Here is a 27,790-nt window from a genome sequence, read left to right as displayed (position 1 = left end):
AATAAGGAGGAAAGCAACACGGGGTAGGTTGGACTTACGAATTGGGATGAGAATCACGCATATCAATTCGGACTTCTCTCCTTGTTTACTCATTTTTTAGTTTTGAGAAGGAAATGGCGGAAAAATGTGAGAGAAAAAAAGTAATTAGCCCGTTTTGAATCATTCATGCAATCAAAAACTTGACTAATTAAGCCTGCAAATTACAAGCATATACGAATTGGCTGAAAAAAATCGTCTTTTGACTATCATCGCAAAAATCTGGGATCGAGGACGGCAATATCCTTGTCTTCCATGATTGCTTATGTAATCATCAGAATATATTGCGTTGTTGTTACAGTTCAGACGACGTCTGAATTGGCTTTTGCGAACCTGCTGACCAATTTTCGTCTCTCATGGGGATTTTCAGTTCATTATATTTCTAGGGTTTCCACAATTTTAGACAGCTTCAACTTTCTTTTCATCCCATAAGGGTGTCACTAATAGTGATTTTTTACGGGATAATTTCACTGACAACTAGGGTATCTCATTTCGAGAACATAAAATTAAGTTTCCAAAGAAAATTTTAACTTCGATTTTTTCTTGAAAATTAAGGATGTCACTTTGTTAATTCAAAGAAAAAAGATTCAAAATGATTGATTTTCATTCGTCTTACGCTGAAAAAGTAATAATTATTATTTATTTTCGTCTTTCAAAAATAAGACTCGGACCCCGTGACCCCACTCGCACGTGCGCACCCTAGTCGCTGCGCTGAGAAGGAAAGGCGATTTCTTCGGCGCTCCTCGATTGGCCGTTGTTGGGGGAAAGAGTGCCCTACGCAGTGAAACGAATTTGGTCTTATGACATGGTTTTCAGTTCAATACTGAGAATTTCACCGAGGCTCCTTTTTTCGATTTTTTGAAACATGAGCTGAGAACAGCGCAAAACTGGCGATTTTCTTCGAAAATTTTATCGGTAAGAAAACAAAAAGGAGGATGATGGTGAAATTGATTAAGGGGGTTGCTTCCCAAACAAGAAAAAGCATCAAGAAGGCGACGATGATTGGGAATACAACCAGCTGTATATTGACGGCAAAAGGATTTTTAGGTAAACAATAGTTAGCAACCTGAGTCGAAACCTGAGTCAGGGTCTAAATGCTCTCCGCAGCGGCTTTTTTAAAACCGAAGCCGCATAGCGGCTTCGCAAAATAAACATTTCAATACATTCATAAATGATGGCGAAGCCGCTATGCGGCTTCGGTTTTAAAAAAGCCGCTACGCGGCTTTTCATTTTTGAGCTTTCTGACCCTGACTCAGATTGCCGAGCTCCGGTTCAAACAATCTTTTTATCGAAAAATAAAATAAATCATTCTTTAGCTGTCGATATTGCCGAGCTCATCTAGCCCGCCATGAAAATTTGGTTTCAAAAGGATTCCAAGGTAAGGAAGCAAGGAAACAATAAATCTCATCGGTATTCATTAAGGATCGCAAGGGCGGGCATATCTTTTCGACGAGGTCGTCAATGTGGCTGCAGGCCAGGCCGAAGAACGTGTCCTCTTGACTGGACGCCATCATGTGGCAGATGTTTTCTGTAAAAGGTAGCAGCTTGAACTTTCGAGGAGGAACTGATCGATGTTCTAGTTGCAATACCGTGCTCGGCTGGAAATACGAGCACGCTTTCGAGCCCGCCCAAAAGTACAAAGAGGGCAAGACAATTATCGAACTCGTCCATATGTTCAAAGACAATGGCTGGAACTCTTCTCCGACTCGCGTATGAATTTTTCCACTTTCCGAATATTCTCCTTCTTACCTTTTTTTGTTGTGTGTTTCCAAAAGTTCAAGCCTCATGAAAAAATTTCTTTTCTTTATTCTTTCTTTTTTTCTTTCTTTCTTTCGAATGTTTTATTTCAAATAAACGCTCATTATTCATATTCATCGTTGATTTTTTTTTTATTCAAGGGACTACATTTTTGTGTCTATATCAGTAAGGGTCTTAGGGATCAGGAGATTATCAAGGGCGGTCAAGTTTTGGCAGATTTTCTTGTCGGCTTTTTTGGTTTTTCAGGTGAAATTGAAATTGAAATAATAAGGGTGTCAAAATGATAAAGTCCCTCGGAAACCAATCCTGAAAGATAGGCGACAAAAAAGTCTCTTGAAATCAATTTTCTTGGTGAATCCCTTAACATGTCGTCCAGGACGCACGATGGCATACCACCTTAATATTTGGGATGAGACATGGAAAAAATTAAGACAGACCGTCTTTTCCGATCATTTCCGCGAAGGATTTTCGGACGCTTTCGATGGTCGTTTTGTCGGTGAATCCATCACCTCGATCGTAAATGGCTTTCAACTGGCTTCAAGAGATTCTTGTCAAAAAGAGAGGTGAGTTCTAGAGCCGTTCCGAAGAGACAAGCAAGGCGTTGCTCGACATTTCCTCTGGTCAAAATCGACGACCAACGAATATGATCGGAAACGTCGAGATTTCCATGCCCGCTCATGTCCATTCTGTCGCTCAGCCGGTCGACGAAATCTGTTTTGTTCAATCGACTTGTTCGATTCAGATACTAAAATTTCATTATTTCAAGAAAATGCATATTGAGCTATAATAAAAAAGAGAAAAAAATTTCAGATTTTTTTTTTTCTCTCATAAAAAAATTGATTTATCTTACCATTTCTTCGGGGTCTTTCTGAACATAAACAATCAAAAAAGGACTTTTTAAGGGTGTCACTAACAAATCTTGAAATTCACCTTTTCCATGTTTTCATCTTCCTTGTCCTTCAAATACTTCTTCGGCCTTTCAAGATTATCCTCATTTTCTTCCGAAAAAAGATAGTTGATGTTTTGCCTCCAAATTGTTCTTTTCGAAATTTGCGAAAAATTTCCGTTTATTCGTCCGAATTCGTTGTATAGGTAGTTTATCTCCTCTTTCGTAACTTAAAAGATACTCTCTCGAGTCCTCCCTTTTTTCCGATCTTACAGTAAGAAGAAAAGCTCAGTGCCGCGGTCTCTTCATCTGATAGCTGCCTTCTACCGGTTATAATACTGAATCAACTAGCTAGAGATAACGAAAAAGAAACAGACCTGAGAGCGTTTCCCATTTTTTATTTTATTCGATCCAAATGCAAAAAAATGAGCAAGAAAAAGACACGATCGTAAAACCTCATTTCTGACGTAAGGCATGCAATAAACAACTTGTTTTCAAGATGAAAACTTTTCAAATGCAACAACGAAAATTGCATTTTATAATAAGAGAATTTTTCATTTCGACGATTTTTAATAAGGATTTCTAAGTGAAATCTTGACCCCCACTTTTTATTTGCCCATCAGAAAGAGCGTCAAAAATAACTCTAGATGGCGAATTAATTTTTATGATCGCTTAGTAGGCTTTCCCTCTTTACATTTCCCTTTTGAGCGTAAAAGTCGAAGTTTTAAACGCCTTCTCACTCTCGAGAAATCAAACATACCGAGGTAGCCGCTTTTTTCCAACAAATATTTTTCAATAGAATTTTTTTGTAAAAACATTCGACCTTTGACAAAATGCCCGATCAATTCAGCTCCGACATCGTTGGCAACATTGATGGTAATAATCGTATTCATTTAATTATTTTATATATTTTAGACCTAAATGACTTCTACGAAGATCTTGCTACTACCACAGACTTTGATGATTGCTGATTTATTTCGGTCAAATCATTAACCTACTACCTACTACAAGTAGTAGCCTACTAAGATTATAAAGTATTTAGTTGTTCATCTTTCTTTTTCGGCGTTCCTTCTAATTCGATCCTGCACTGCAACCAAATTACCAGTCGAAAATAAATTTGCTAAATTGATATACTGAGCTGACTCATTCTTTCACCCGCAATCAACAATTTTCATCTAGCATAATTTTTAACGCTCTTTCTAGCGCTGTGGGCTATTAAAAATGGGGGTCAGGATCTCACTCAGAAATCCTTATTGAAAATCGTCTGCGAGAAAGTCAGTTTGAGAAAGAGTCTTATCAGTTCAATGCTTCTGACGAAATATGCAATTCTTATCATCGATTGTCAACGTCAAATGTAAGAATCTTCTCAACCTTTCAGACTTGAGAAAAGTCTATCAGCCTTGCAAGTTCATAAAAGAGCCAGAAAGTGAGAAATTCCAAAGCGCAAAATTGCAACATGAAGGTCCCATCTAATTTGTAATAATCTTTTGGCCTTGTGCCAGGCCCAATCGAACCGCTCCTCAATCGCGACAAAAACTTCACAATTCTTTTTTTCTGAGCCTCTGCCAAGTTCGTTTTTTTTATTTTGATGAAATGCGCTGATTTTGACAAGACGGAAAATAGAGAAAAAGAAAAATGAAGAAAAATTATCAAGAGAAAAGAATACGAAGCTTTTTTAAAAAAATTTAGGAAATTAATTTCTAAAAAATAAGCTCAGTTTCCTGTCAGAAAAAATGAACTAAAATATGATTTTTCGGTTAAAAAATCATCTTTTTGGTCGGATTTCGGGGTCAAGTTTTTGAGCCATCATTATTGATCACAAAAATTTTATCATCAAAAATAACCAAAATGAAGTAGTCTATTTGGTCATTTTTAGTGATATCATTTTTGTGACCAATAATTATGGTTCAAAAATCTTCACCAAAAATTCCGACCAAAAAGATTTGTCAAAAAAAATTATTTTTAAGAAATCGCATTTTTGGTCATTATTTTTGGTCATTATGAATATTTTCTTCACAATGATCAGAATTAAATTCCAGCTCAAAAAGTGCTCTAGGGCGGAATTGTCACCTTCTGAGCCCTCCACTTTGTTACGTCAGTTTTTTCCTGCGTAATTGGCAGTTGAAGACTGGTATAAGAGCCATTTTTTATCAGTAAGAGAAAAAATGTTCTGAAAACAACTTTATTGAAATCTTGAATGTAGTAAGATTGGGTAATTTGGCTAGGCGTCAGTAGAGTCACTATTTGATTTACTTGTATGTATTTATTTAGCTCGAACTTACTCTCTTTAAAGACTTGGCAAATTGCGAAATCAGAGCTTTTTTCAAGAGAAAAAAACAAGAAAATTGAAATCCCAAGAGGGTTAATTAAGGCCATCCAAAGAAAGAGAGAGACGAAAATTGACCTTGTCTACGTACATGAGAAATAAGCATGTGAATCGATTGCCAGTCAATTTTCTCGAACCGCGATGGAATTTATGACTCTGAAGTCGAAGCTCTGAAAGACCGATATTTTTTAATCATGCCTTTCTTTACCTGACGTTCACTGCTCTATTCTATGAAAAAATTAACCTGTTCGGCGAAAATCGCTTCAAAATGAACAATTTTTATGCCAATTTTAAGGAGATACCCATCAATATTTTGATTTTTCTTTTCAGTTTTGAAATCGCCAAAAGGCTTGGAATAATTTTAAGAGATTAAATAAGGGTGTCAGTTTTTATTTCGATATTCATTATCGTAGAGAAAATCCTAATTATTGCCGTTTACCCCCTTAATTTACAAGAAAAATTGCAGTTTCTTTATCTCAATTGCTCAATTTGAGGTTAAAAAGTGACCCTAAAAAGTGATTCTTACCAAAAATTTTAACCAGAATTTTTTCATCAAACCAAAATTTTGGATCTTTGCCCTGACTGGTTAATTTTCTCAACTGTTCACCATTAATAATGGTCCATTATCTTTCATGTTTTCAAAGGAATGATTTATTTAGACGGGAAGGCTTCCCCGATGGAGACAGAAAAGCGTTGCGGACTACCTTACAATACCTACAGATGGATCGCCTGTTTTACAGTAAGTACAGTTATCAATACAGTAGTCTCACTTTCTTTCTTCAAATTCTTGTCGAATTATTGAAAGTCGGTAGTCTGTTTCTTTAATTTTTCTGAAGAATCATTAATTTATGCGGCATAATTATGCCCTATATTTGTGAATTTACCGTTGTTGAATTTCTTTAATCTTCCGCAACTGAATCTGTTTGTCCTGTCTTTTTGCACACAGGGAAATGATACAGACGATAATTGCAAACATAAACAGTCCGGTAGCTTCAAAATTCAGCGAATTATTAAGGGGGTACCCCTTCATAAACTTGAGTTTTTACCTGAACCTAGTAAAGCATTCATAAAAGGCGTAAGCATAATTTTCTTTTCCTTGTTGTTTTTTCTCGATTTCTCAAAATAAAATTGCCAAAAATCAAGTTTGAATCGAAGCAGTAGTTGATTAAAACATTCAATAACTGCGACACCTGAGTGACATGACTACTTAGGAGGAAAAAGTTTGACGGATTTGAATCTAATCGATGACGAATAATTAAACAGCTTTAAGCAAGTTGTTATTCCTGTTTTTAGGCTTTGATTATTCCTTTTTTCTTCGCCGAATGGAATCTTTAGGTGATGGGCGTGCTCATTCCCATGGCCGGAACGATGACTTCCTTTGGAGGAATGAAGGATGCTGTGAGGACGCCGTTTAATTGTACTGCTCTTTCGGAAGATCAATTTCAAATTGTAAGTAAAAACGACTTTTTTCCAACACATTTTCGACATTATTTTCCAACATCATTTCAGAGTTCTGATGGCAGCTACGATCTCCTGGACGAAACTATCGAGTGTCTCAAATTCGAAAAGATCGAAGCCACGAATTCCACCTCCGAAGGCGTCAGATGCTGCCAAGAGCTTCCCTACAACTTCCGCGGCTACGAAGTCAATGACACGCTGCTCTCCCTCGTCGGCTCACTCGTTTTCGGCTTCACTGTCGGTTCATCTGTCGTCACTTCTCCTATCATCGCCAAGCTTGGCTTTCGAAAAACGGGACTCATTGGAGTCGTATTCGCGATTATTGCCCTTTTGCTGACTACCTGGTCGACGTCGTTTTATTTTTGGATTTTTACTTATTCAATCTCCTTCGGAGTCGCGAATAACTTGCTGTACAATACGGGAATGCAAATGTGCAACAAGGTACGACCCCATCTTGAACGAATTTTTCGTCATTTTTAAGCTTTTCCCGACCGACTTCAATACCGCTGCCACAGTCATTGCCAGCTTCGGCGTCTCCCTTGGAACAACGATTATGAGTCCGATGACGATCGCGCTTACTGATGCCTATGGATGGAGAATTAGAAATTATGCCTGCTGCGCGATTCTCCTTTTCGTCGCTTTTCCTGCTGTCCTTCTTTGGAGCCAGCCCCTTGAAGGTAAAAGACCGCATGTTTTGCAGCCCTAATAATTGTTTTTCAAGGTGAGGAATTGGAAAAAGCCGTTGGAAACAAAAAATCCGAGGACGAAGAAAAAGACCAAATGGTCGAAAAAGCAGACAAGCGAGAAATGATCCATCCAGCCGACAAAATGAACCTCTTCTCCTCCATTGTCTTCTGGGCCTGGCTCTGGGGAACGACTGCTTGGTCGCTGGACTTCGTCATTCCTCTTGATTTTGCGGTTCCCTTCATGACTGAAAATGGCATCTCGAGGTTTGAGAAATGCTTGATTTCCATGTCTACTCTGAATTCTAGAGCAACAGCTGGTGCAGTCATGTCTTCTCTTGGTATCTCCGAGCTGATTGCTCGTGTCATTTGTGCGCTTACAGGAGAACAGAAAAAGGTACAGTTGATTTGAGAAACGGCCTGAAATGATGGATCCCTTTTTAGATTTCGAAGGCGATGATTTACATCCTTTTCTCGCTGCTCGGAGCTGCCGCTTGTGCCCTGCCGATTATGGGAAAATCACAGATGGTAGAAGGAGAACCCCTTAGCGGTAAGAAACAAAGCGATTGTACGGAAGGTTGATGTGTTTTCTTCAGTGAGTTTGATGTACACATACGCCATTATCGTTGGCTTCTGCGCTGGAGTCCTCAACTGCCTGATCATGGCTTGTACTGTTGATATTTTCGGTCAGAAACGAACCGTCGAGGTACTTTTTTACTGACTCCTGCAGACTTTTGATCAATTTGTAGGTCTGGGGATACGTCAATCTCATGTTGGGAGTCGGCTTCGTCGGTGGTCCACCAATTGGTGCATGGTTTACCACTTCCGTCGCCCGTAAGAATCCGATCTCTAGACCATCTTTTTCATCATTTTTTCTTCAGCTGACCTGGTTTACGTCTTCTACCTCGCAATCGCCTTTTTCCTCGCCTGCGCAATCATCATGGCTCCAATTCCACTAAAGCTGCCTTCCATGCAACCGTACTATGCCGACGAAGCTGAACTCAAAGAAAACAACAACAACAACAATTACAACAGCAACAACAATCGCGAAGAATCTGCCCTTCTTAGTAAATAATTTGCGCTTGTAAGACACTGTAGCGCCTCTAGAATCTCATCAGACCTACCCTTCGCCCAGTCTTATCAATGTTTTTATCTGTTTATCGGTTACAGACTCAATTATCGACTTTGTGAGCTTGACACATCGCTGGGCACCGCCTTAATTTAAAAGTTTTAGTTTTCCATTTTTTTCTATTTCCGAGCTACTACTGTAATAGCTGTACTTAAAATTGCAAAACACAAAAATGACAATTACAAGCACTTATCGATGGGTTACTACCTCGTTTATAAAAAAGACCATCCGTACTCATCTTTGCAAAAATGATTATCATTAGATCATTGTGTTCTATTTTGAAATTTGTCTGTACTCATTTATCAAAACAAAACAGTTCTTTCTTGTGCAAATTTCATTTATTGGAATTTCAAATGACCATCAAATAAAAGATTATATATTTAAAACTTGCGCTCAAAGCTTGGGCCAATAACCTGTGTGGAAACCTGAGTCAGGGTCCTGAAAAAGCTTTGCGGCTATTATTGACGATCTTTTCGGACCCTGACTCAGGTTTCTACACAGGTTTCGAAGCCAAGCTTTAAGGGTGTCAACATCGATTTTGGCGTCGAAAACTTCACTTTTTTCGTTGTGATACCCTTATTTCGTAAAGCAAAAGCAAATATTGAAGACAAAATAAGGGTGTCACTAAAGAAAAAAGCGACTGGTAAACCCTTATTTGAAATCAAGGAAGAAAGGCTTTCTTTTCGCCATTATAAGCAGGAAGAATGCTGAGTAACAAAGAAACAGTATATCTTTTTTACTGCATGAGTCAAAAGTTCTTTCTTGAACAGTAGTGAAATTTACTGTCGCTGTTTCCCAAAAGAAGTGATAATTGAAAGGATTTGCTTCCGTTAATTTTAGCGCGAACAGTTTTATAAGGTGTCAAGTTTGAACAACTCTAGGATCATACAGCATTTCAAGCATTTCTGAACCCACCGCAATTGTTTGATAGTTTTGATGTTCACAAAGATCAGAAGGTTTTTTAAAAGAAATTTTTCGAAGGAAGAAAATATTGAAAAAGAGAGGGATAAATACGAAAGAAGACGAGCTAAATCTGCGAAATCGAGCAAAAGAAGTTCCCCGACGGAGAAAAACAACCCCTTTTTATCCGCTCCTTCGAGTAGGAGGGGCTCAGGAAGGGTTCAAATAAAGGGAAAAATAGAAGGATCTTCGAATTGAGGAGATATTTGAAGACCTTTAATAGTGAGAAAATCGATCGATGCAGTTTTTGGTCAGCTTCAAATCGCGAGGTCAATATCTAAATCAAGTTTGAAGGAAAAATCAAGAAGTAAGCAGCCATAAATCTGGTCGATTTTTCAAAGAAAACTTTCTTAGATTCGAATTTCGTGAGAAACGATTCAAGTCGGCAGAGCACATCTTCGGTAAAAATGAGAAAAACAAGAACTGTTTCTGAAGAAGTCCAAAATCAACCGCGTAATACAGTAAATTCCCGCGTTTTCTGACCAATTCTAGCTCTATCTAAGGAATACGGGGACTGGCGGGACGAAGAGACAGGGAAATACTCAATGTTCGGCGTTCTAGAAGGCGTCAGAAAAAGCAGATCAACTCAAGATCTAGAAGGATCAAGAACAAGTTTGCGAAAAAGTCAAAGTTCAACAAGTCTGTCCAGAGCAAGAAAAAAATCTTATCGAAATTAAACACAACAAAGATCATGATATATTCTTTCACAGTTCAGTTGTCCTTGATATAGGAGTCGAAGAACTTTGAATCAGCATATGAAATCTCAGTATTTGGGGAACGGTAAGGAGAAGTGGCGATTTCGCGAATATTTGAACGAGCAGCTCGGCGTTTTTGGATTTCGGCATGCTTGATTTTTAGCATTTTTATTGCTCGATAGGCTAGAAAATCATTTGAAGAAAAGGGGTCTTTACGAAGACAAAGCTGTTGATTACCGTAAACGTTGAGTTTTTTCGTCAAAAAGTCTTTTGTGACCATGACGACTTTCAAAACGCTCAGCCCAAGAAACAGCCCGCATGTTCCACCAATGTCGGAAACCAGTTGATTTCGCTTATAAGCTGGGGTCTGTTCTGTAATTTTGATCGTATTTGAAGCAGTTTTGAACACAGCTGTTGTCATTTGAAGCCTAAAATTTGCCCCTTTTCAGTCAAAAATTTGAAGTTTACTTTGTTCGATCAAAAACTCCGACGAGAGGAGGCACACGGTAGTTGATATGAGTCTGGCGAAAGTGAAAACTATCACATGGTTTTTCACAATCTTGGTCCAAGTCAGGGCCGTTCGAATCGATCACTTTTGACACGCAGAAAACAGCATCGTGCATGTCGCAAACTCGCAATAATTCGGAATGAACCTCGCTTCCGTTCTTCATTTTTATCCTTCGAGAAATTGAATGGGTTTCAAAGAAAAATTCTTACTTGAATTCGAGATCGGTCATATGAACAGGAAAGCAATCGCAAAAGTCGTAAATCCACTGAAAAAACGCTCGGGACATGCAATAGCCTCGCTTGACCACGTGACCTGCCGTCGAATCTTCTTCTTCTCCGTGATGCTGGAGATTCTGGCGCTTAGTGCAGCTGCCGTAAGGGTGAGCGAGAAAAGAATTTCGATGGAGTTGGAAAAAGACGGTGGGAGAGAGCTGATGAGAAAGGGAAAGAGAGTTTTCATCCTCTTCGACGAGGTCGTCTGAAAAATTAATCTCTTTGATTAGATTTTCTGATGATGTACCTTTGTAGTTGTAATAGACGTTAATGCCTCGCATGTACCCAAACCAGCCGTAAGTCGCGTCAGATTCATTAGTGATCACCATCACGCCGAGGGAGAAAACGTCACTGAGCCCAAAAGTGCGGTTTTGGCTCGTGATCACTTCGCGAATGTCGAACTAAGTACAACTAACCACTTATCGATTGACAGTTTCTTACCTGGAGGCAGAGGCCAATTTTTGTCTTGATGACTTTCCATTCTTTTACGGAAATTTCCTCAGTTCCAAATGAGAAAGAACTGTAGTTGATATGCATGAGGGGATGAGTGTCTTCGAGAAATTTTGTCATTGAGATGTTTCGGAGATGCTGGAGAAGATCTGGATTAAGGGAAAGACGAGAATCAGCACGGCCGTAGAGAGCTTCGATCAGAGTCATGTTCAGAAAGGGATATTTGTGGCGAAGTCTAAATTTGGGCTTGAGCGTCTTCTTTTAGATGTCAAAAGAAAAATCCTTTAGCCCGTTTTTGACAGCAGAGTGAGATTGATAAGGACAAAGTGTAATTTTCGGGAAGCTGACTTCTTCCATCTTCGTTGTTTTGTCGGAAAGAAGTGTTGGGTACTTTTATTTTCTCAAAAATATAGCAACAAGAAGTTGCTTGAAATTTTTGAAAAATTCCTCGAGGTATCGCTGGACATTCTCTTTCACTTTAACTGCTGTAAAAATTATACCGATTGAATAAAATGCAATAACAATTATTCTACACCCGAGCCGCATCGTTAGTGAATACAAGCTTTTGCTCGACCAGTTCGTATTCAATGCATAAAATTATGCGTGCGTAAGAATTTTTCTCGTCGAACAGAATCAAATCACTTGATTTTATTAAGGGCGTGAAGTAAGAATTTTTAAATTTAGACACAGCTGTCATATTTTGCATCCACGGCAAGTGGATAATTTTGAGAATTCGAATTCGTGTATAGAATTTGGGATTCAATTTGAAGATAGTCAACAAGTTCATCTTTATCGTAGAAAAAAACTTCATTGTTATTATTTCCAACGGTATAAATGTAGTCATCGTACGCAATCGATGCAGGAAATTGATGACTCTAAATGAAAGTTTTTATAAATTTCAATAAAGATTTTACAGATTCGAGCGTCCCAATCATCGACCATTTTTCCGCCTTGAAAAGATGAACATTTCTAGGAACTTGGTATCCGCCAATGACAAGTGAACCGTCGGAAACGGCAAGGCATGAATGATAAGAGCTTGAACCAGTAACTGGAAAATTTGTGGTTCTTGACCATTGTCCAGATTGAGGATCACGTAATTCTGCTACTGAATTGTCGCCGCCGTAATCTCCAACGGCTTAATAAGTGTAGATAAAAATAGTGAATGACTTTGTTAATTACCAAGAATTTTATCTTCATGACGAGTTACACAGCCTTCACGATGTGTTCCAACAAGCTGATTGCTATCCAAACCCGCACTTGTGCCAATGAAATACTGACATTTTCTGTAGGATTGCCCGCTCGTGAAGCAAAGAAGAACTTTAAGTTATGAATTAATTTTCTTCATTCATTTTGAAGAATTACCTTTTGACTCATCTTGAAGAGTAACAGCGGCATTTTGTAAATCGTGGCTTTTTTGTTTTTATATTTATCAATTTGATGTCATCCGATACTGTTCGAATATTAATTATAAAGGGACGAATAAATGAAAACATTCTTATAAGGCAGAGTAAAAGATAATTCCTCGAATCGACATCTATTTAATTTGGCAATCTAATTATTTTTTTTTAAACAACCTACTCTTTCTTACTTTTTTATATGAATTTGTCCCTTTTGTACCACCAAAAATGAAGAATTCTCCCTTAAAGACTGCGCCACTTGATCTGTAGGTGTAGTCGGCTAAGCCTGTAGGTGTATCATATCGTTTTTCTTCTATGGTCCCATCGGTTTTCATAAGATATGCTCCAGATTCATAGAAAACGATAAATTCTTTAGGAGAACACTTGAATTTGTAATTCAGATTTTTTAATAAAGAAATATACATACGTCGTAATTTGAACAAAATGGACAGCTCTGAGGGCAGCCACCAAAGCAAGGGCAATCTGGAGAAGTTTATCGTTTAAACATCGTCTTATTATAACATCGAAATTATCTATATTTAAACTCGTCCCGTAAAGACTCTCAAGCATTGCATCTGTACACCCATTAATGCAGGCAAGATTGTTATTACACTCATCGTAGCATTTGTCGAATTCCTTTTGAAAATTATTTATCGATACTCATAGTCTCATAGAAAAACTCTACTTTTTTGACTTCTTTCTTGCATCGCTTGAAATCATTGTTGTTATCAAGGTCCTGACAAGGACTCAAGTCACACAATTCATTCGGACATCCATCGCAACCGTTAGGGCAGTTAAGGCCGCATGGACTATTTAAGAATAAAAAATAGCTTTTGGTTATTATTTCACCATCCGGACAAACAGTCAGAATATTCAGCAACGCAGGCGCTTAATTTTAAATAAAAAACTGGGCCTCTTAACTCAGTTACTTTTCGCAGTAAATTTCGGTACATTCTTGTCGACAACCAATGTAATCGACACGGCATTCCGTGTCGCAAAGATTTCCAAGGTCAGAGTCCCTTATAAATTTAACTTTGAATTAAATGAAATTACTAACGGGCAAGAATAATTATCCCTTTGAAGTGAAAAATCAAGGGCTGGAAAATCGAGCTCAAAATCAGCTTTGTGATGGACATTGTTTGCGGCGACGAATGATATCAAAAGTATCACGTTGAGATAAATCATGTCTGAATAATAATTTGAAATTTAAACGTGGACAAAATGAGCAATTTAAAGTTCTCTCTGTTCTTCGATGAGAACTTGAACTGGAAGAAAACTCCTCTATAGACAGCCAGGAGGAGTTTTCTCATTTGGTTGCGCAATCAGCTTTTCTTCCAAAGAAAGAAACGCTGTTACGTTGGTATGAAAGATTCTGCTTTCTTGATCAACGGAATTTTCCCCCAGTTTAAAACTCTTTATTTATTTAGTATTTGAGGCATAAAATAATTTGAAAGTTTATCAATGCGCTTTTGGCTTGAAATCTTCAGCTGGGTAGATGCTTTTTCCTTTTGTGATGATCAGCGAGTAGACCAGGTAAACAACAGTGACGATAACTGGAGACATGGACATAACCATAGCTTAATTCATCCGGTTTCAGCCCTGAAAAAGGTTCACTCACCGAGATTATTAGTCCAAGAAGGGTAAACGTCCTCATCTCCATACGCTTCTCCGATTGTTTTATAGCCAGCAAAAGCCATTCCAACAATGAAAATGATCATAGCAGGAGTCAGACCGTACCAGTTTGCGTAGAAATATCCCTTCGCAATGATATTCATTTCACCTATTTTTTGTTAAAAACAGGGAAGAAATGGCTGACTTACCATTCATTTCTTTGATGTTGCTCAAAAATCGGAACTTTTCGGTCACAAATCCGTAGACAAAATGAACCGTGATTGTAAAGAAGAGTGCCAAAATCAGCAGACCATGGTATGCCTAAAAATTGTAAGGGAAGGAATCAAGGAACACTTACAGAATAGTCATTAATCAAGTTGAACCAGTGAAGACCGGCTTGAGTCATGAGTGGAAACCCGAGCAGAAATCCGATCAAACAGTAGATTCCGACTGTGATTGTCTTCTTCCATCCCTTTTTGAACTGCGGAAACTCGTCGAAGAATCCAGCAACTCCGATGTCGACCATGGCAAATTGAGAGTCAAGACCGAGAGTGATCAACATGACAAAGAACAAAACTAGAGAATGGTAAGCTTTCTCGCGAAAAAGGGACTTTTACATGAAATGAATGGTCCAACACCGCCAAGAAGTCCCATTGCTTCAGGATAGGCGATGAACGCGAGACCAGGTCCGCTTTTGACAACAGCATCGACGGAAACGCAATTTCTAGAGTCAACTTTACGTAGCTTTTTAAAAACTCCTGTACTTGAAAGCCATGTGACCGAGAAACGAGAAAACGCCGAACCCAGCAAAAACAGACGTAAAGCAATTTCCCAGCGCGACAATAAGAGTATCCTTTGTTTCAAATTCAGAAAAATATCTTTTGAAATAATCATCATTTTTTTTTCATTTCTGAAAATGTTCCTTTAGAATATTGTTTGAAAACTTATTGTAGCTGGCCATGACCATCAATCCTCCAAAACTGACACCAAGCGAGAAGAAAATCTGAGTAGCAGCGGCAGACCAAACTCCGGCATCGGAGAGTTTTGAAACATCTGGTCGGAGGTAAAAGTCGATTCCATCACCAGCTCCTTCGAGGGTTGCGCCGAAAATGACGAGAATGAGAAGAACAAGATAGGGAAAAGTGGCGGTGAAATAGACGACTTTTCCGCTTGAAGCGATTCCTAGAAAAAGCAGTTGAGCTTTGATTTCTAGAAAAATTTACCTTTGAAAAGACAGAGGAAGACCAGGACCCAGGCAAAAAGATTGCTTCCGACCAAATCGCCAAGGACATTTCCGGATTCGTCCATCGTGTATTTTCCGCCTAAATTCTATATGTCCCTGGAGAATCAGAAGAATCACCATTATCGGTAAATTCATCATTCAACTGAAGAACTCGTCGAAACCAGTATTCTTCAGAAGGCTCAGCTTTGATTTGAGCGTTGAAAACATCGGCGATTTGATCATTTGTCAAACTAAAAGAGATTTCATGAACGCTCAGTCTTTTCGCCTACTTGTATTGATTCTTCAGGACCGGTTCCCATTCAGCTCTGACCGTCGCATTAAATTTCCAAAATAATCGGTCGTATTCTGCAACATTATCCGCTCGGCAATCAAGCTGATCCTCAGCAACTGCTTTTGAAATCGCGCATTGTCCCTTATAGAAATGAAAACAAGGAAGAAAACGATCCTGATACCTTTGTGATGGGAGTATTCCACCACTCATCACATTTTGTCCAAGGCAGAACTTTTTGAAAGCCCGAGAAGAGGTAGTGCACGGACCAGGCAATTACGACATTGTAGTAAATAATCACCATGAAGCTAAATTCCCATGATTTTTCAATCGCTTATTGACACGCACCTGACAAGAATCATTCCGTATCCAATTCCCTTGAAGCACGGAACAGCTTTCCAGACTCCCAGCGTTCCGAGCCCGGAGAACTGGCCCATCGCCAATTCAGTGTAAAACAGTGGAATACCGCAAAGAAAAAGCATCAAAAAGTATGGAATGAAAAACACTCCCCCTCCATTTTGATACGCGAGGTAGGGAAATCGCCAGACATTACCAAGGCCGACGCAGTAGCCGATGCAGGAAAGGACGAATTCGAGATGGCGACCCCATGATTCTTGCTCTGGTTCTTCTTCTTTTGGTTTCTTCGCCGGGACTTCCGGATCAGCTCCGACCTAATCGAAATTCTGTTTCAGAAATCTGTCGATTAAGGACCCCCCCCCCCGTCAGGTTTTTTCTTAAAAAAATTGAATTTTTTAAAAACACCATATTTTTGGTTCTCAATGCGTCCTCAGGTTAAACTTGCTTCAAAAATTTGACAAAAGGAATTTTTGACCAAGAAATATCAGTATTTTTGCCAAAATTAGGGCAAATTCGTCAATTTTCGGCGAAAAATCTAATTTTCAAACGCGATTTTAAGGGTGAAGGAGTCGAGATAGACCCCAAAAAATGAGGCCTCAAAATTTTTTGACCCGTAAAATCCATTTCCGGGGTCAAAATTTTGAAATTCCGAAATTTGAATTTTCGAAAAAAGCTGACGGGGGTTCTTAAGAAGATATTGATTAACACCTTGTTAGACATTCTCTCGCCGCAAGTGAAGCTCACTTCCGGAGAAGATCACCCTGTGATAATTTATCCGCTTTGAAAGCGCTTGGTTGGCATAGAAATCTTTTCAAAAACCATCAATAAGGCGATACAATTTCCTGCTTCTCAGAAACTGTGTCTGTTCGAATATGACCTGGTTATCAGAAATGACAAATGAAATGTTTGATACTAGGTTTATTTTTGAGAAAATAGGTTTTCCTATCAATTGAGAAGGGTTGAACAGGATTATTGGAATTTGTTCATGATTTCTTTGTCGCAGAGTTCTCGGAAGGAGTTGAAGCTAGAAAAGGGATCAGATTATCAGATAGAAGCGGACTTACTTGAAGAGTTGCCCTTGAGCTTGTTCAGCATATCGACCCAGGCATCCGTTGAATAGCTTGTGAAGAGCATAATAAGCTGGTGGTTGATCTTCGACCTGTTCCCTGAAACGCAATCTCAAGAAATGGAGAAATAAGATAGTGACACCCTTATTTCGGTTTTTTAAAAGAAAGTGTCAACTCTCTGAAACCCTAACCCTTAGACTAAGGACAAACCATTACACTAACCCTAACCCTAACCCTCGCCAAATCCCTCATCTATGATGAGTCATCATTTTGCTCGAAAAACTTACGATCTCTTAAAAACCGACATGCCAAAAACCGAGGAAAAAGCAAAAATGCAGCTCAATTTCATTATCTTCGAGTGATTTTTTTTCTCGTATCTGAAAAGTTCAACAAACTGATCATTTTATACAGTAAAAGCAATGAATATTAAGGTCTCCGAATGAAACTCGTCAAGTACCGAGATGAGAGTTTTTAATAATCTTAATTTTAATCGACGGATTCAAACACTCGACGCACAAAGATCAAGTTAGAAGTGTCTTTATTTTAATCTTTCTTCAAAATTGCATCGACAGAAATTTCGCCAGCGCCATAGACGAGAATCTGCATGATTCCGCCGATCGCTGATAGGGATTGGAAAAAGAGGAACTTCTTGTTTTCATAGTCCCAGGTGCCAAAGTAGAGCCAGAAGTCGTAGTTGATGAAGGCGTGGAGAAAAGTGAGGACGATGAAGGTGATTGCGGCGAGTTGAGTCTTGTAGCCAAACAGGGTTCTAAATCAACTTGTCGAGTTTTGATTAAAGTCGAAGTCGAGTCGAGTCTTAGTCGAAAAGACTAGCTCGACTCGACTAGCCTTTGAGTCAGCAAGATTGTCGAATAGTCGAAAAAGTCGAAAACAAATTGCACAGAAAGTCGAAGAATCTAGTCGAACTAGTCGAAAATTTAGTCGAAAAAGTCGAAAATCTAGTCGAAAGAATCACTATTTTCCTTTCGACTTTTCGACTTCTTTTTTGATTTTCGACACAATTACGACTTTTCGACTTATTTTCGACTTTTTAGACTAAATTTATATATTTTCAAGTTTTTCGACTCGACTAGCGATTTTCAAAAACGCTTTCGACTCGACTCGACTTGACTTCTGACTTTCAACTCAGATTTAGAACCCTGTAGCCAACGATGACGGCAGCCATGATTGGAATTGACACAAGAGTTTGGACGTTGAGTTGAACCATTGGCTAAGAAAACAATGAAAACGAGAAGAAGAACGATGCTTACCAAATACAGTCCAACAATACAAACTCTTCCAACAAGCGTCGCCCATTCTTTTTTCGTCACTTCCGGTCCCAAACTCGGCAATCCCGCGAAAATCATCCCCGATTGATGAAGCGTCTCGCAGTACAGTAAGATCAAAATGCCACTAGCAGAAAGCAACCGGCTCAAAAATCCAATGAAGCTCCATCTCCACTCGCCAAACATGAGAATTTGCGTGACAGTCGCGGCGGCGAGAATGAAGCAGCCGAGTTGAGGGCGCTTTCCAGCAAGGAGAGTGATACTACCGCCGATGGAGAAAATCGCGTTGAGGAGAAACATGAGGTAGCCGAAATAAGAGTCGGTTACGCCAACTGTATTTTCCGACGCATACTCAACTTTTGAAGGCTCAAAAATTTGCTCTCCACAAAACAAAAATTATAGTCGATTTTTAGGGGAGGTTTCTTGATCCGACAAAAAAACTTCGACAAATTTTGCGTGGAAATTTTCATCCAATCAGAAGCCTGGATTCGGCAAACTGGCCAATCAGCAGGCGAGAAGCTGCCCACGCAAAATTTGTCGGAATTTTTTGTCGGAAATTTTTGTCGAAAATTTTTGTCGAAATTTTTTGTCGGAAATTTTTTGTCGGAATTTTTTTTGTCGGAAATTTTTTGTCGGAAGACACCATCTCGATTTTTGACCCTGCTCCTAGATGGCTATCAAACCAAAGCATTCTAGTGCCATCATCAATAAAGGTCGAAACAAGCAAAATTCTCGATAACAGCGCTAGTTTCGTCTTTTTGCTCTTCAAAAAATTACCAAAGCTTTTTATCATTCCCTGCATTGTTTATTTTCTTCTCTCGAAAAACTGGTCGAATCAGCCGGCAAGTGCGCGGATGGTCAAAATGTCAAGTATTTTTTTTTTCGAAAATACTAACGCGGTTTGGAAAAGGAGGTTTATTCGATTGTGATCGTGTAAAACTGGTCAGAAATAGCCTTGTCGGGAACGGAATGCGTGAGGACGACGAAGTGGAATCGATCGAATTGGCTTTCGTTAAAGTTGTTGCCCTTTTTTGAGATACGGAAATGAGCATTTTTCGCTTGCGCGAATCGATTGTTTGTATCTGTTCCTGATAGGCGTCTTCATCAGTTGGTTTAACAAGAGTCTTCCAGTATTCGTTTTTGGTCACTTCGCCAGCAAGGAGGTCTTTGTAGAGGCCGGGTTTGATCATGTCCATGTAGGTTTCGATTGCGTTGTACAAAGGGAGCTAAATTTTGTGCTGATTTTTTTATAAAAGGTTTCTTTTATCTTCGCTAGACTAGGTTGCCCTGAATGCGATGATCATATTTAACAGAAATTATCACCGAAAAACTATATTTAAAAAATCCAACGATCTTTGAGACTAGATCATTATGGTTTCTAGGAAAGACTTCTTTCCTCTACTTACCTTATCAATATCAATAATAAAGCACTTCCCAAAACGAAGAGCTCCAATCAAAGCCATTCGAATCGTATCTGGTCGCATATCATCCTAAAATTTTCCCTGCTAAATCCTGTTTTTCGTTCGCAAACCTGAGAAAGCGCCATCAAAAAGTTGGTGTTCTGGTATTTCAGAAAAGTAGGAGTGATATTGGTATTGGCTTCGACGAGGAGAACTTGCTTCCCTGATTCAGCGATTTTTCCGCTAGAATCTTTCAAAAGAACATCGTTCAAATCGCGAGCTCCACAAGAAACGCCTGCCATATTTTCAAAAAACAAACTGAAGAAAATCAACTGCAGAAAATTGCACACAAACGGGTTCTAGAGAAAAATAGAATTTCAATCTCTTTCTCTTTGACAAGTTCAGAAGTAGCCCCCGTTTTTATAACCTGCCACTCAAGATTGCCCTGACAACGGAAAAGCGTCAATAATCTGATTTTTCCACTTCAATATTAAGATTTCCGTAAAAATGACGCCTGCTTTTTCAAAGTAACTTTCAATATTATTTTCATTCAACAGAAAGAAGCCCTTTATCTTCGCTCTTTTGTCGTCTTCTCATTCGCAAATGAGATTGTTTGAAAACTTGATTGGCGTCGGAGACATTTTGGAGCGTGACATTGTCAGGAACATCGGGAATAAAGCGGTATAAAAACCCACAAATACCGGGCAAAATGCAGAGAAGTCCGATTCTGAAGGTTTTTGGGAGCAGGGACAGATACTTTTTCGAGATCATTTGATTTTGCGGAAATGGGAAAGGAAAGAAATGATCTCCCCCTTTCCGGAACGACGAGGACGAAGAGTCGACCAGATACAGTACAAAAGCCGGAAGTTGTCGATCTACAGCTGACGGGGAATGTTTTCGCAATGTCAAAATACGCATAGAATGTCAAAACCACCGCAAATATTCCTGAAAATAGCCCGAAATTAGCTTACTGATAAGCACAGCATGATGAGATGTGCATATTTCTGATTGGTCGAAATTTACAATACCGAGTTTTTATTGGATGTCAAGTTTTATATTTTAAAACTCACCGATAAAACTTGATATTGAAAGAATTTTCGTTGAAGGAAACACCCAAGCTAGGCCCATAACGAAGCAGATAAGAAAATAACTGTAACTCAGGATTGTCTTCGAAGTGGCGATTTTCAATACAGGAACTAAAATCCCTCAAAAAATTTAGAAATTTTCAAAGGCTTACAAATGATCATGGACCCAACAAGCGCCATCATTCCATTTATCGCAGAGTTCCAGTGAAGACTGCCTGACAAACTACCTGCTCCCCATAAAAGGCCAAAATAAACAAAGGCAGTCGTGATGCAGCAGAAAGAAAAGATGAACATCGTGCAAATATAATTTCGATTCGGAGCGACATCGAATTTTTTCGGTCGATCGGATTTCAAGCTTTTGTCTTTTTTGATGTTTTCGAGGTAAACTGGGGTTTCGGGAAAATAGAATGTCCTGAAAAAAAAAACATAATGATGAGTCATTATTAATTTTTGACAACTTACATGAAGAAGAAAAGAAGCGATAAGAACAATTTGATCAGCATTTGTTCTTTCCAATCTAGAAAGAAGTAAAACAGCAACGAAGCGAATAAAATTCCAAAGTAGCTGTAGCAAGACCAGATCAAAAACGCAGCGGATTTGAAATGAACCGCGGTCTCGGTGCCATACAATGTAGCTATCATCATGAGGGCACAAGCAGAGCTGCAGATGAAAAAGCGGCAAACAGCGTAGACGTAAAAATTGATGAACACCAAGTTCACAGCTAAATAAATAAAATATGACTTCATCGGACTCAACCAATATATGGAAATGCATTTTTGAATAACCAATGAAATTGCTGAATTTGGCCAACCGGCCAATCAAAACTCTGGTCAAAAAAATCACTTCCATAAATTGGTTTAAGCCCTTTTATCTCGGTAAAAATTAAATTTATAAAAGTGATTTTATGGATCGAGATTTTTATTGGCCGGTAGGCCAAATACAGCAATCTTATTGGTTATCGAAAAATGCACTTTCAAAAATTGGTTCAGTCCGAAATTACCGATCGCTGAGAAGAAAACAACATTGTTCCAAAAAAGAGCTGATTTTCGACCGATTGTATCAGCAAGCCAGCCATTGACTTATTTCTAGTTCTTTATGTTTTATTTTTAAATTCAAAATTTCACATTTTAACTTTAAATTTTGATAGGCTAAGCGTTCAGACTTGAGCATTTAGGTTTTTATTATCGAGTAAAGGCGCAAATAAAAAATATGGCCTGATTATCGTGACCTGGGTTGTTAGATCTACGGGCCAAGAAAGCAGATCTCAGCAGATCAAAATCGTAAAAGCGAATTAAAGAACTCGAATAAAATCGAAAAGATCTCCGCCACAATTCCAATGACGAACAAAATCTGCACTTTTGAAGACTCATCGCAAACAAGGAAGAGTTCGGTCACAATCGAATCCCAAGGATGATCAGATTGATTGTTTTTGTTGAAAAGACCGGTCTTTTTCAAAATCTAAAAATTGAAGAAAACACTTTTTCTTCAAAAAGGACCAATTTTTACTTGATAATCATTCGAAATTCCAGTGCTCGAGAAGTTGAAAAATCGTTCTTTTTCTGCCACATTACAGTCATGATCCGGCACAATCTGAAAATTTGGCCTTTTGAATTTTTTTTCATAGGAAAAATATTTTTTAATTTCAAAAAACTTACCATACCAAAAACAGGAAGAAGAGCGTTAAAAGCAAAAATAATAGCGCCGAAATTTCCAAACATCAAATTCACTAATTCTCTATTTTTCTCTCCATTATTTTCCACCATTTTTTCAATTCTTGGGATTTTGAGTCTCAAATCCTGAATCTCAGAATCGCGAAAGCCAGCTCAGACGAGTTTTGCTATCAGGAGACGTTTTAACGACTCATAAGACGACTTTTTGCCTGACCAAGGGAGAGAGTCATTATGGATCGTTTTTTGGCAATTTCGAGAGACAATTGCCAGGAAAGAAAAAGACAGTTTGGTTGTTTTGTTTGACCGTCTGACAATCATTTTTGATCATTTTCGCAGTTTATTTACAGAATTTCGACGTCATGAAAGCTCATTTTTTTCATCTGAAAATATTTCTTAAAATAGCTCGTTTCTTTCGCATCAGCCGTTGAGATCGCTTGAAGACCGGATTCGCCTCGGAGACATTTTTAAGCGTGACATCGTCAGGAACATCTGGAATGAAGTGATATAGAAACCCACAGATTCCAGGCAAGATGCATAGCGAGCCGATCCGGAAGGTTTTTGGTAGATGTGAAAGGTACTTTTCGGGATCAATTTCTTTTCAGCTCTCTATCGCCCAATGGGTTGAATGGATCCCGATTCCGGAATGAGCAGAATCAATATTCGACTCGAAACTGTACAAATGCCATGACAAGTCGAGCGACAATTGACCGGAAATATCTTTGAAATATCAAAAAAGGAAATATACGTCAAAACCACGGCGAAAATCCCTAAAAAAGCCTTTGAAAGAAGTCATTTCCCCGAATTACCGATGAAACTAGCGACCGATAAAAGTCTGGCGGATGGGACGATCCAAGCAAGACCGCTGACAAAGCAGATGAGAAAAAAGCTCCCGCTAACGATCGTTTTTGACGTCGCCATTTTTTGAAGAGGGACTAGAAATCATTCATCGATCGAAAATAATGGCTTACAAATGAGAATGGTTCCAGCGAGAGCCATGAATCCATTAATCGCGGAGTTCCAGTGAAGACTTCCGGATAAATCGCCAGCACCCCATAAAAGACCGTAATAAACGAAGCTCGAAGTCAGGCAGACAATCGCGAAGATGACGATTGTGGCGATGAAGTTGAAATTCGGCAGGACATCGAATTTATTGGTTATTTTTCGTTTCAGAGCTTTTTGAGATTTCTTGTTTTCAAGAAAAGCGGCTGATTCTGGAATATAAAGGGTCCTAAAGATAATTTTATGAATTTTTTTCTCAATTTTTCTTTAAAAATTTTTTCTTCAAAATTTTTTTCGTTCAAATTTTTTTTATATAACGGCCTCTTTTCTCAATTCGAAATTTTCAACTTACATAAAAAAGAAAATCAACGATAAAGTTAATTTTATCAGCATTTGTTCCTTCCAATCTGGGAAGAAATAGAAGAGCCAGGACGCCAGTAATATTCCAACGTAACTGAAGCCCGACCAAAGCAAAAACGGAAGTGACTCGTAATGAACCGCGATTTCTGAAGCATAAAGACTACCCGTCATCGTCAGGCAGCAGAGGGTACTGCAGATGATGAACCGGCAGACGGCGTAGACGTAGAAGTTGATAAAGATCAAGTTGATTAAAATAGCCGCAAATAAAAAAATATTATTCCAGAATAAAGTGGTTTTTCTGCCGATCGTATCGGCCAACCAACCGTTGACTTTCAATCTGTTCTTCATAAGTTATAATAGATAATTCCCATTTTCGATTATCGACCCCTTTTCATCCTTTTGAAGATGTTTTGATAGGGCAGGAAATAAAGGCTTTCTTAATAAAATGAAAGCAGAAAGGCCCGATTGAAGAATTGAAGTTGTTTATGCTATATTGAAGAACTCGGATGAAATTGAAAAAATTTCAGCGGCAATTCCAATCACAAACAATGTCTGAACTTTCGAAGCTTGGTCGCAAACAAGGAAGAATTCTGTCACAATTGATTCCCAAGGATGATCCGTCTCGTTGTTTCCTTTGAATAAACCACTTCTTTTCAAATACTAAAAAATAATGAGCAAGAAAACGAATAAAATGTTTTAACTTGGTATTTAGTTGGAATCCCAGTGCTTGAAAAATTGAAAAAACGATCTCTTTCGGCAACATTGCAGTCATGATCAGGCGCGATCTAGATTTCAAAAATAATTTTTATCGTCTTCTGACATTTACCATCCCGAATACAGGCAAAAGCGTGTTGAAAGCAGCAATTAAGGTTCCAAATGTTCCAAAAGCCAAGTTGATTATTTCTCTTCTTTTCTCCATTTTCAATGTTCTGTCCACCCTCTGACAATTTTTTAATGTTAAAAAAACGCTCATAACGCTCATAACGACTTCCGTTTAAAAACAATAGCTTAGCATCTAGACCTGCCGATTTGGGATATTTTCATATTGATCAAGATTTATTGCAATAAATAAGAGTAGTCTTTTTTAAAAGTTTTCTTTCAGCGCAAAATATTTCTGTAAATCGCTCGTTTCTTTCTCATCAGACGATGGGATCGTTTGAAGACTGGATTCGCGTCGGAGACATTTTGAAGAGTGACGTCTTCAGGAACAACTGGAATCAAGTGATAAAGAAATCCGCAAATTCCTGGCAAAATGCATAACAAGCCGATTCTGAAGCTTTTTGGCAGGAGAGACAAGTACTTTTCGGGATCATTTTTCGAATAATTAAAGGGCTTGATATTTGCCAAATATGAGGCCAGTAACAAAATGGCTATTTGTGAAATCAGCAAATAAAAGACCCCTTTATTTTCTAGAAGCGAATCAAATTTCCGACTATCCATAAATGCCTGTTTAGTTCCCCATCCCATATTATCATGAATAACCCCGATCCCGGAATGAGAAGAACCAATAGTCTACTCGACACCGTACAAAAGCCATGGCATGTGGATCTACAGCTGACTGGAAATGTCTTCGAAATGTCAAAATAAGCATTGGCAGTCAACACCACCACAAAGATACCTTGACAAAAGAACATTAAGAAACCCATTCTTGAAAAATTACCGATGAAACTAGTGACCGATAAAAGCGTCGTAGAAGGGATAATCCAAGCGAGACCCATAGCGAAACAGATGAGAAAGAAGCTGAAACTAACTATCGTTTTTGATGTGGCGATCTTTTGCAGAGGCGCTAGAATTGATCATTTACAAAATGTTTGAATTAAAACTTACAATAAAAACTTGAACCAACCAAAGCCATCAATCCATTAATTGCCGAGTTCATGTGAAGACTGCCAGATAAATTTCCAGCGCCCCATAAAAGACCGAAGTAGACAAAACTGGTTACTATGCAGCTGACGGCGTAAATGAAAATGGTGAAAACGAAATTGGCATTTGGAAGGACATCGAATTTCTTCGAAATTTTTGTCGATTGTTTTTCGGGGAGTTTTTGCTTGCCAGGTATGCAGGGGTCTCCGGTATAACAAGGGTCCTAGAGAGCATTTAAGGACCCCTCCCTCCGTCAGCTTTATGCTTAATGCGTCCTAAGGTTAAACTTGCTGAGAAAAACTGATAAGGAGAAGTTTTGACCAAGAAAAATCAGTATTTTTGCTAAAATTAGGGCAAATTCGTCAATTTTCGGCGAAAAGTCCAATTTTCAAATGCGATTTTGAGGGTGTTAGAGTCGAGATAGACCCCCAAAAAATGCAGCCTCAAAATCGTTATTTTCCTTGAAGAATCCATTTCCGGGGTCAAAATTTAAAAAAATCCGAAATTTGATTTTTCGAAAAAAGCTGACGGCGGGAGTCTTAAAGAGAAGTTTGTAAAAAACGAAAATCAACTTACATAAAGAAATATATCAGTGAAAGCACTAATTTGATAAGCATTTGCTCCTTCCAATCTGGGAAGAAAAAGAAGAGCCAGGACGCAAATAAGATCCCAGAATAACACCAAAACGACCAAATCAGAAAAGGAAGGGACTTGAAATGAATTGCGGTTTCAGAAGCATAGAGACTCCCTGTCATCATCAGGCAAGTTGCAGCGCTGCAGATGATAAAACGACAAACAGCGTAGACATAGAAATTGATGAAGATCAAGTTGAGTACTAGAAATTCTAAAGTTTTGATTTCACAATTGGTTGGGAAAATTACCGATGGCCAAAAAGAACACGATATTATTCAGGCATAAGGTTGTTTTTCTACCAATTGTATCGGCCAGCCAACCATTAACTTTTTCCAAGTTCTTCATTCAAAAAAAAAAGAAATGATGCAGCAAATCGGGAGCAATTTGAGGGGAGGTGAAAATAATTTAAATTGAAGAACTCGTATAGAATTGAAAAAATCTCGGCGGCGATTCCGATCACAAATAATGTCCTTACTTTCAACGCTTGATCACAAACAAGGAAGAGTTCAGTGACAATCGATTCCCAGGGATGATTCGTCTCATTACTGCCTTTGAATAGACCAGTTCTTTTCAAATACTGAAATTTCAAGGAACACAAATCAAGATCAAAATCTTCTTACTTGGTACTTATTCGGAATCCCGATGCTTGAAAAATTGAAGAAACGATCTCTCTCGGCGACATTACAGTCATGATCAGGGACTATCTAGATTTCGAACTCTTTAACAGTCTTATCATTGTATTTACCATCCCGAATACAGGTAAGAGTGTATTGACAGCGAAAATAAAGGCTCCAAAACTTCCAAAAAGCAAGTTAAATATTTCTGTTCCTTTCCCGTTTCTCTCCATAATTCTCTGTTCGTAAGAACTCTTTATGAAGTATCATAAAGAGTAAGTCATCATTTTTTCTAATTTTCTTCATATACCGGAAATGGAATTGGATGATTAGCTACTAACTCGAATAAAAATAAATCACCTTAGATTGAATCTATTGTTTAATATTATTACAAATCTCTTTGAAAATTTTTACTTTATTTAATCTTTTGAAAAACAGTAAATATTTTCTACTTGAAAAATTGAAGCCAAGACTTCCTATTCAAAACATTCTTTATAAAAAAAGTTCAGCATATTGACAGCAAGAAAGAAAAATATATTTGGGAGATTGCTCGAAAGGTCAAAATAATGCATTAATTTCGACCTCGATTCTGCTCATGTTATGACCTATAAGATTTCCTCATACGGCCAGAAGGCCAATCAGATTCCAAAAAAACCCTGATTTGAATAACTATCGAATGCGCTCATCTGATTGGTCTAAATTTTGCAAAAATTTTGATCAAATTATCGCCCTTTTTTCAGCCAATTCTCCCTTTTTATGACAATTTGATCTGTTGT

General features: G+C 38.4%; 7 protein-coding genes and 2 long non-coding RNA genes across 9 annotated transcripts; 2 read left to right on the top strand and 7 right to left on the bottom strand.

Moving 5' to 3' along the window:
- Positions 1-905: 905 nt before the first annotated feature.
- Positions 906-1,900, top strand: LOC145705555 (protein yippee-like; the record flags this gene model as incomplete). Its single annotated transcript, XM_081783045.1, has 5 exons — positions 906-951; positions 993-1,083; positions 1,353-1,414; positions 1,459-1,573; positions 1,617-1,900. Coding segments are annotated over 5 exons (450 nt in total), but the record flags the coding sequence as incomplete, so codon positions are not given.
- A 200-nt stretch (positions 1,901-2,100) lies between these two features.
- Positions 2,101-3,219, bottom strand: LOC145711402 (uncharacterized). The gene is made up of 5 exons (XM_081789106.1): positions 3,058-3,219; positions 2,954-3,018; positions 2,725-2,909; positions 2,232-2,539; positions 2,101-2,190 (listed from the first exon to the last, which is right to left on the bottom strand). The coding sequence occupies exons 1-4, from the start codon at positions 3,072-3,074 to the stop codon at positions 2,300-2,302; spliced, it is 507 nt and encodes a 168-aa protein (XP_081645232.1). The 5' UTR covers positions 3,075-3,219; the 3' UTR covers positions 2,101-2,190; positions 2,232-2,299.
- Positions 3,220-5,648: 2,429 nt separating this feature from the next.
- Positions 5,649-8,641, top strand: LOC145711625 (monocarboxylate transporter 12-like). Its single transcript, XM_081789316.1, has 10 exons — positions 5,649-5,745; positions 6,342-6,455; positions 6,516-6,905; positions 6,946-7,141; positions 7,186-7,414; positions 7,457-7,544; positions 7,592-7,697; positions 7,744-7,853; positions 7,897-7,981; positions 8,029-8,641. The coding sequence occupies exons 1-10, from the start codon at positions 5,653-5,655 to the stop codon at positions 8,220-8,222; spliced, it is 1,605 nt and encodes a 534-aa protein (XP_081645442.1). The 5' UTR covers positions 5,649-5,652; the 3' UTR covers positions 8,223-8,641.
- A 1,306-nt stretch (positions 8,642-9,947) lies between these two features.
- On the bottom strand, positions 9,948-11,368 carry LOC145711684 (acid-sensing ion channel 1B-like). Its single transcript, XM_081789374.1, has 6 exons — positions 11,153-11,368; positions 10,959-11,112; positions 10,649-10,916; positions 10,400-10,609; positions 10,169-10,359; positions 9,948-10,114 (listed from the first exon to the last, which is right to left on the bottom strand). Exons 1-6 carry the CDS (start codon positions 11,366-11,368, stop codon positions 9,948-9,950), a joined length of 1,206 nt encoding a protein of 401 aa, XP_081645500.1.
- Positions 11,369-12,091: 723 nt separating this feature from the next.
- LOC145695641 (uncharacterized) lies at positions 12,092-12,570 on the bottom strand. Its single transcript, XR_014133759.1, has 3 exons — positions 12,524-12,570; positions 12,341-12,478; positions 12,092-12,296 (listed from the first exon to the last, which is right to left on the bottom strand). It is a non-coding gene; the product is annotated as an uncharacterized LOC145695641 (long non-coding RNA).
- A 1,446-nt stretch (positions 12,571-14,016) lies between these two features.
- LOC145711683 (sodium- and chloride-dependent glycine transporter 1-like) lies at positions 14,017-16,313 on the bottom strand. Its single transcript, XM_081789373.1, is given in 11 exon segments — positions 14,017-14,135; positions 14,177-14,338; positions 14,379-14,490; positions 14,528-14,745; positions 14,787-14,893; positions 14,934-15,351; positions 15,393-15,491; positions 15,530-15,642; positions 15,682-15,824; positions 15,865-15,988; positions 16,029-16,313. Coding segments are annotated over 11 exon segments (1,749 nt in total). The 5' UTR covers positions 16,163-16,313.
- Positions 16,314-16,943: 630 nt separating this feature from the next.
- LOC145695647 (uncharacterized) lies at positions 16,944-17,446 on the bottom strand. The gene is made up of 3 exons (XR_014133762.1): positions 17,392-17,446; positions 17,102-17,203; positions 16,944-17,061 (listed from the first exon to the last, which is right to left on the bottom strand). It is a non-coding gene; the product is annotated as an uncharacterized LOC145695647 (long non-coding RNA).
- A 2,901-nt stretch (positions 17,447-20,347) lies between these two features.
- On the bottom strand, positions 20,348-22,054 carry LOC145710392 (uncharacterized). Its single transcript, XM_081788139.1, has 5 exons — positions 21,876-22,054; positions 21,338-21,596; positions 21,028-21,287; positions 20,861-20,986; positions 20,348-20,735 (listed from the first exon to the last, which is right to left on the bottom strand). The coding sequence occupies exons 2-5, from the start codon at positions 21,517-21,519 to the stop codon at positions 20,449-20,451; spliced, it is 855 nt and encodes a 284-aa protein (XP_081644265.1). The 5' UTR covers positions 21,520-21,596; positions 21,876-22,054; the 3' UTR covers positions 20,348-20,448.
- A 78-nt stretch (positions 22,055-22,132) lies between these two features.
- On the bottom strand, positions 22,133-22,699 carry LOC145710399 (uncharacterized). The gene is made up of 3 exons (XM_081788151.1): positions 22,531-22,699; positions 22,382-22,465; positions 22,133-22,333 (listed from the first exon to the last, which is right to left on the bottom strand). The coding sequence occupies exons 1-3, from the start codon at positions 22,636-22,638 to the stop codon at positions 22,148-22,150; spliced, it is 378 nt and encodes a 125-aa protein (XP_081644277.1). The 5' UTR covers positions 22,639-22,699; the 3' UTR covers positions 22,133-22,147.
- Between the last annotated feature and the right edge of the window lie 5,091 nt (positions 22,700-27,790).

The sequence above is a fragment of the Oikopleura dioica genome, chromosome 1 (genome assembly GCF_907165135.1).
Source record: "Oikopleura dioica chromosome 1, OKI2018_I68_1.0, whole genome shotgun sequence".
In the NCBI taxonomy this organism is placed as follows: Eukaryota; Metazoa; Chordata; class Appendicularia; order Copelata; family Oikopleuridae; genus Oikopleura; species Oikopleura dioica.
The sequence above is the reverse complement of the archived record's forward strand: the minus strand, read 5'-3'. Positions and strand labels throughout refer to the sequence as shown.